The sequence below is a fragment of the Globicephala melas genome, chromosome 1 (genome assembly GCF_963455315.2).
Source record: "Globicephala melas chromosome 1, mGloMel1.2, whole genome shotgun sequence".
NCBI lineage: Eukaryota > Metazoa > Chordata > Mammalia > Artiodactyla > Delphinidae > Globicephala > Globicephala melas.
The window spans coordinates 4,450,133-4,458,002 of NC_083314.1; the positions used below are offsets into that span (position 1 = coordinate 4,450,133).

Consider the following 7,870-nt stretch of genomic DNA (forward strand, 5'->3'; position numbering starts at 1 on the left):
ATCAATCTCCCTTGATTTATGGTGCCTGCCTTGCGGCGGCAGGACTCTGCAAAAACCTTAAAAGTGGAGTAGCAGCGGAGTTGATTTAAACTGGGAAGTCTATTTCTCGGTATTTGTACACACACCCACCCAGTAAGAAACCTGACTTTTTACTTTACAAGGTGCGAATACAATAGAACCTGAAGTTCTTGCAGCGAGGCCCATTTATGTGGCCGTATTGTGTGTAATGTGGGAGCACCCACCACTGCCATCCCCGACGTGTGGTTCACGAGCATCTACCCAGAACCGCGGCCGAGAACTTCAGACCTCGGCTCCCCGGCTCCAGAGGCAGGAAAGAGTAAGAGCGTCCCCCTCCCTGCCCACACCCCAGCGGCGGCTCCTCGGCTGTTGTCGCCAGGAAGCCTAGAAGTTCTGCCAGGAAGAGTCACAAAGTCCCACGCAAGGGTCCTCCCGTCTTAGGCCAGTTCGGCACTGCAGGAGCTGCACTGGGAGAAGGAAAGAGCTGCCTCTAGGAGGGAGGCATCCCTTACCTTATTCCCATCTGCCAAGGGGCTTTCTCAAAACACTGCCTTAGGAGGGGGCGGGGACTGGGGGGGAGCCTCAAAGTGAACTTGCAAAAAGCAAATAGAACTCTTCTCTTTGCTTTCCTCCTCCTCTTGTGTCTCCAGAAAGTTGGCCTTCTCCACTCCATTTCCTTCTGGTCTTCCTCTTGGGACTGCTGAAGAACGCCCCATACAGCTCCCACCCAGAAGATGTCTGTGGTAATCTTCAAGTCTAGTGGGAAACGTGGAGCTAGCTGGCTGCTCGTTGACCTAAGAGTGGAAAGGAAAGTGGCCCCCAGGAGTCCATAAACCTTTCTGGAAAGACTGACTGCCTCCTCTGTCACAATGCTGATCCCTTCTCCTGTTCTCCTCCAAATAGTTCCTGGAGAGGGCAACACCAGGCCACAGACACTGCTCTTTACGTCCAAGGAGGGCCCCGGGGCAGTGCTGCTGAGGGACCCACAGTCAGGAACATCAGAAACACTGGGACACCAAAACCGCCGACAGTTTTGGGAAACGACTTACTATTTGACATAAAATGAACACGTGGCACATTAGAGACTTAATGGGCTTCTTTTCACTCATTTTACAGTTTAGAAGGTGTTTTGTTTTGAATCAAATATGGGAGAAGGCACCAGAGTCTTTTTGCTGCTTAAGATGTTTAGAAAGCTTTAGAAAAAACCTTCATTGAGGGCCACGGGCAGAGACAAAGGCAGACCTCTGAGATGTTGGAGAACCATTCAGATTCTGCCGGGAGAAAAAGCTGAGGGTCAGCTCTGGGTAAAGCCAGCCTTCCATTTCACTGACCAGCTTTCCCCTGCAAGGAAAAGGCTTCCTGGGGGCTGCTATCCTCAGAGGGAAACAGAAAAGGAGGCATGGGGAGGGGACCCAGAACCTGGGTTGGAGACTGAAGCCCAGGGTCTTCGCAGCAGTGAATGAAATAGGTGTAAAGCTAATAAAACATCCTAAGACAGATGAGCCTGCAAAGTGCCGTCAGAGATGGAGGAATAAAATGGGGGGGGGGAGAGAAAAAAAGAATGGTTTAATCGAAGCATCTTAAGCAGCCTGACCCCCAAGTCAGAATGATTTAAAGGTTTTATTAGGAGAACAGATGGAAGATGAGAGCATTTCTCGCCGCAGAACGGCCCTTCTTGGATACTCATATGCTGCAAGATATAGCATTATATCAATCTCCTTATAGCTCAAGATATAAATAAAAGGAAGAATGTATTCAAACTCTTCTGTTTGCCAGCAACCTCCCTTGGGTTGCTAACACTGAGGAGAAAACAGTAGAACTGAGGCTATAAAAAAAAAAAATCAAGAGCTACTAATGTGACCCAATTGCTGCTATTTAGTTAATGGAACAGTCATTATTTTCTTTCTTCGACATACGTCTAATAATGAAGCAAAAAGAAAGGAAAATAATCATCAATGTGCCACTTCAGATACACACAAACAGAGACTTCCCTGGTGGTACAGTGGTTAAGAATCCTCCTGCTAATGCAGGGGACATGCGTTCGAGCCCTGCTCGGGGAAGATCCCACATCCCACGTGCCACGGAGCCTGTGTGCCACAACTACTGAGCACGCGCGTTGCAATTACCGAAGCCCACGCGCCTAGAGCCCGCGCTCCACAACAAGAGAAGCCACCACAATGAGTAGCCCAGGCACCACAACGAAGAGTAGCCCTCCCTCGTTGCAACTAGAGAAAGCCCACGTGCAGCAACGAAGACCCAAAGCAGCCAAACATAAATAAATAAATAAATTTATATTCAGAAAAGAAACACACAAACATTTGCTAGCTTTTTCATTTTACTGATGTTCTTTTAATACATGTTTAAGATTAATATATGCTTAAGTTTAAGATTAAACTAGTGCCCAAGTACTAACAGCACAGAAAGCAATTCTGGATTACGGTTTTATTTATTTTTTTAATAAGGCTCAATTAGATGGAGAACAGCAATGAAATTCTTCTCAAACATAAAAGTGTGAATTGAATCGCTTCTTTTTGGATGGATCTTTGACATTGACGTGACCATATGGACACTGCAAAAGTAATAAAACAAGTTACTGTTGAATTATTTAACAGTCATCTCGAAGAAGTACACTTTTCATGGTGAAAAAAAGAGACTGCTAGTAACGTTCTATAGATTATTTTTTCTACCTCCTATAGACTAAGAGGAGAACGATGGCAACATCTGGCAAATGGTTCTAATTAGGGTCCAAGAATCACTTCCTAAATGCATCCTTCCAACTTCAAGAATTTTACTGTCAAAACCTCACCCTTAAAAAATTCTCCAGTCCTCAATTCAGGCAGAGCTCTTATGGGTTTGATTAGAAACAGCTAATGGCACAGGTAGGAACATCCATAAAAGTGAAGGCTTAATTTTTCAATACTGGCTACTGTTAATACAAGCATTTAATGTCAATTCCTTGATTAGAAAGTAGGTCGCTTAGAGGAAATAACTCCTTCTTGCCCCCCAAACATACAGTCAAAGTGGACTATAAACAGAGCTTATCTGTTTATAATCTTAACTGTATAACAATTTACCTTACTAGTAGTAGCTTTTAAAAAGTTAGAGGGAAGAACCCATTCCCATTTATTTTTTGTTCAAAGTAGGGAAGTATTACATAGTTAGTTCATTTTAATCAGTGAGCATAGAGATATATGGCTGCTGAAATATACATTTTAGGAAACGTACAGCACTAAGTTTGGAGTAGCAAGTTTCATGGTTATTTTAAAGACACAGTAGAAAACAACCACAGAAAGAATGGGCAGGGGGTGGGGGGGAGAGAAGGAGAAGAAAGCGGAGGGGAGGGGGAGTAGTAGTAATAATAATAATAGTAATAATAATGGAGAAGGAGGAAAGGAAGGGAGGGACACGGAGGGAGGAAATCATTATCATTATAAAAAACCTACCTGTCAATGTTAGGCAAGTATCTATTTATTCAGCTAAAAATGAAAAATAAATGCTTCTTCCTGGGATCTAGTTTGCAATATTCCGGATTTCTTTTCCTGCCCTCTTTCTACTTGCCTAGTAAACACAACTTATTTGAAACCTTGTGAAAAGTTTCCTCGTAATAAAGAACTCCCATGAATTTCCAAACACAGTGTTTCAAGGAACTGATGCTCACGGTGAAACGTTACAAAATTCCATTAACTTTAAAGGTCCTCTGTTGGTCCTAAGGACTTTATTGTCCATGGCCAGAGCAGCTTGTGAAAAGTGCACACCAGGTTCTATTTAGCATTTTTATTTGACTTGTTTTTCAAATAATAGGTATTTACGAAGTCACGGAAGCACCGAAAACTGCTGCCATCCTGCCGAACTGGTACTCACGTGTCTGCAGGTAGAGCCGCAGCATCTGCCCCTCTGCAAGTGGGCCAGCCGGGTGAGCACAATGTAGCCGGTAGCTGGGTCCACGTAGTTCAGCTGGCCAGCCTGAAGAGTAGTGAAATCAAACAATTCATTCATCTCAGTATTCATCGTATCTCCTCACCATCATTCCTACTCATAAAATACTGCAACATTTTCTTCAAACAATATTAAACTTCTTCCCAGCCATTTTCGTGGCACTTGCAATTAAGGACTGAATGCATTCCAACATTATACACAATCCAACTTTATGTGACATAAGGAGAAAATATACAGTTTGAGAAAAGTGAGAAGTTGATGGAAAAACAAGAACTCCTCTATACCCAATAACGATGTAGCTGCTGCTCAGGTATTTTTCATTCAGTTTCTAGGTAACAAGTTTAATAACAGGTGATTTAATGATTTTAAGAGCTTAAGAGGCTGAAAATGAACTTTCACTCAGAAGTTGCAGTTGCAATTTCAGTACTTAAAATATGTGGATAATGATTTAAACTTACAGAAAAGGTGCTAATCAAAACCAACAGTCCTTAGAGAAAAGCACTACCTTTACTATTATTTAACACTTTTCCTTACCTTCATCGTCTGCTACTCCACTGCATATTTTGCGGTTTTCTTTTTTTTTTTGGAGTGTTGTTAGTGCCATTTTTAAGCAAAATAAAACTATTATTTTTAACATATTAACACTCACTGCTTCACGACTTTGATCAAAAGCAGCTTTTACTACAGCACTTCAGATGTCAAGAAAGCATCCTCTATCTACATTCAAACATAGTCTTAAAAAGCTGTCCCAAGCACGTTGTGTGAAGACAAATAATGCAACCTCTTCTGTGGATTTGGGCCACATGAGTGACATTATTTAGCCTTGAGATTTTGAAGGGGAACTGTCTCCTGGGCTTTTTCTATAACCCTTTTACCACGCAGTAACTCTGCACCACTCTTGCATAGAGCCTTTCCATTAAAATACACGTGACACTTAAATATCTTCTTACATGTATTTTTGCGTATGCGGCAAACTACTTCTTCAGAGTGTCTTCCTTAGCGGCTGAATATTTTGTTCTGGTTCAGCTTCTCATCAACTATGCGTCATGAATAAAGCGTGGAGTAAAAGGACAACTAGAGTTCAAGCCTAGGCCTCCTCTAAGGCATTCCAGCAAAGTGAGCCCAGGGCAGCAGAAATCCAGCCATCAAGTCCCAAGGCCAGCCTAAGGGGCCTCCCGAATCCTTTGGGGCCGCAGAAGCAGATTACATGAAACCAGCGGCACTGAACCCTACTTTAGAACGACCGATTGTCAAGACCTTGCTTCTTTATTTACTAAGTCCGTGTTGGAAGACTTGGAAGAAAAGCAAAAGAACGCTGGGAACTCTGTTAGCAGACTTCTTTCTGCTTTTCATCGCTGGGGGTCTTTTGGAACCTGGGAGCCTCACAGATTGTTCCTGGGCCTGGGCTGCTCTCCTGCTCTCCAAGTCAATGGGGAAACTCTGATGGCTGCCCACGCAAACGTAATTTGTCCTCAGTAAGTGAGCCTCAGGTCATGGTGGCAACAGACAAAGGCAGGGCAAGAGTGTTGACAGTCTGACTGGAGAACAAGATGCCCAGTGATGCAGGTCAGCACACGTGAGAGAGCTACCTGCCTGCAGGTGTGGAAGAAGGACCACTGTGAGGGGGCTCTGATTTGTTGAACAACAAAAACAACAAGCTCATTATTGGGTTTGCTTATGGTCTCCTAGACAGCCATTTAACCTGCGATTCTGACACTGATGAAACTGTGTGAATTCCTTGAGTGAGAAAAAGTTTCTTTCCCTTCCCGGGCCGATTGAGCTGGTCGTTCCAGGCCACTGGTGTTTGCTCTATAGAGAATGATACTTTTTGCTTCTATTTACCACATTTATATAGTGAAGTGCGGGAACAAATTACACATTATTTTAAAAAGAGTATAAACAAGAACCATCAAAAGCTGCCAGTCGTTTCCTAAAGAGTCTTTGTGCAAAAGTTTCAACACAGAAGTGGATCTCAGGGCCTACTAACTAACCGTGGAAAAAAAAAAGTCAACTTTAGGCAACCTCCAAGGTTTTCTTCTCTGCTCCCCTGGTTCAGGCCAGATCAAATAACACTAGTCATGTCAAGTGCTGGTCACCCGCAGTGTATTCAACAGGCTACTTTTGTATCTTTTCTATATATATTTATCACAGAACTCACTTGCTCTTTCAAGATGATACAAATATAAACATGCTACCCTTGAACGTATGTAGTCTGTGTCAGAAAGCGTTAAGGGAGGTGATAAGTTTTGATATTGGTGCTAACAAGCAATTGTCAAATCCCCAAACCAGAAGAACACACAGCTCTAGATTGTCTAGTAAAAATGTAAAGGCCTATTTATACTTTCTTTTGTAACTCTGCTCCGATAGGTGGAAAGGACGAAAGGATGATAGCAAAAATTAAAATAAATTAAAAATAAGTTCATGTTTTATGTTTTCATTATTGAAATCATTGGATGGCAGTGTTTGATACTGCAGATAAACACACACATATTTCCCTGTGACTTCTCAGCTCCTCTACCTCCTCTATCAATGCCTTACACCACTCCCCCAACCCCAAACACACACGCGCATACACACACACACACACACACACACACACACACACAGAGGACAGTGATGACAGGCCCTAGACTGCGACCGGAGTTTAGCTCGGACACTGATCAGAAAGGAGTCGCGCTCATACTCAGGATAGATCCACGATAACTCTTTGCCCGGAATAGGAAATTGTGGCCAGTTATCAAGCAAAAAGTTCTGAGCGGTAACCTTGCACGCCGTCAGAGGCCCGAGGCAGAACTGCACCGACCTCCGGCAATCCCTCTCCAGACCGGGGACGCGCAGGCGCACCTATCACCAGGCGGCCGGGGAGGGCGGGGCTGCAGGGGGCGGGGCTGCCGCGGAGGGCGGGGCGGGGTGTCTGGGGAGGAGGGGCCTCACTGCGCAAGCGCGTGGTCCTGGGGCTGCGGTCCGGGCGGGGCGGGGAGGGGCGGAGCAACCCGGGTGCCCGTGAGGGACGGGGCGGGGCCTCACCGCGCAGGCGGCGGCGTGAAGCTCCGAGATCCTCCGCTCTGCCGCTGTTAACTCTTTGCTCGCCGGACGCCTCGCTGCTCCCTCCGGCCCGCCCTGCGAGTCGGGCCCAGAGCCGCCGCAGTCTCCCTGCGAAGCGGAGCAGAGGGTGAAGCTGAGGCGCTGTCGGAACCCTTCTCCGACCCGGGGCGGTTCTGGCGGCGGGGCGGCGGACGGCTGCCTCCCGAGCGCAGCGCCCACGGACGCCGGGACCCGCCAGGCCGCCATGGCTGCCGCCTTGGGAGGCGGGGCGCCGGGGCCAAGGGGCGGTCCGTACTGCTCCCGCAGAGCCAGGCCGGGCCCAGACCCGCCACCCCGGACCCCGCCCTCCGACCCTCGACCCCGGACCCGCCCTCCGGTCCTGGACCCCGACCCCCACCTCCTGACCTCGGCCCTCCGGATTCTGACTCCCTCTCCGACTCAGGGCCCCGGCCTCCGGACTCGGATCCCGCCCTCCGACCCCCGACCCGGACGCCGCCCTCAGATCCCTGCCCTCGGACCTGGACCCCGACCCAGCCCTGGCTCTCCGGCTCCGGACCTTGACCCCTGACCCCGGATCCCGCCCTCTGGTCCTGGACCTGGCCCTCCGAGCCCAGACCCCCGACCCCGCCCTCGCCCTCCGGACCCGGACCCCGGCCTTCCGCAGCCCCACCGGCCCTGCCCGGCAGATAAAGTGGACCTTAGGCAGCTGAGGAGGATCCCACACGATGCGGCGACGGGGAAGAACGTGACTTTTCCACTCTCTGGACTTTCATTCTAGGTGTTCCATTGGTCTTCTGAGGTGACATGTGGACCTTTTTTCTCGTGTCAAACTAGTCTTGGGATCTTTCAGCATAATCGCTACAACTAAGAT

General features: G+C 47.3%; 1 protein-coding gene across 1 annotated transcript; it reads right to left on the reverse strand.

Annotated features, from left to right (window-relative positions):
• Window positions 1-2,335: 2,335 nt before the first annotated feature.
• On the reverse strand, window positions 2,336-7,267 carry C1H1orf53 (chromosome 1 C1orf53 homolog). Its single transcript, XM_030884084.2, has 3 exons — window positions 6,982-7,267; window positions 3,880-3,981; window positions 2,336-2,587 (listed from the first exon to the last, which is right to left on the reverse strand). Exons 1-3 carry the CDS (start codon window positions 7,243-7,245, stop codon window positions 2,516-2,518), a joined length of 438 nt encoding a protein of 145 aa, XP_030739944.1. The 5' UTR covers window positions 7,246-7,267; the 3' UTR covers window positions 2,336-2,515.
• Window positions 7,268-7,870: the final 603 nt, after the last annotated feature.

What these genes read in the sequence shown, in the direction of transcription:
- C1H1orf53 (XM_030884084.2), bottom strand. Translation starts at nt 7,245, where the DNA reads ATGGCGGCCTGGCGGGTCCCGGCGTCCGTGGGCGCTGCGCTCGGGAGG. An exon ending in TTCACGCCGCCGCCTGCGCG is followed by an intron (nt 3,982 to 6,981) that starts GTGAGGCCCCGC and finishes ACTACTCTTCAG; the next exon opens with GCTGGCCAGCTGAACTACGT. An exon ending in GCGGCTCTACCTGCAGACAC is followed by an intron (nt 2,588 to 3,879) that starts GTGAGTACCAGT and finishes TTACTTTTGCAG; the next exon opens with TGTCCATATGGTCACGTCAA.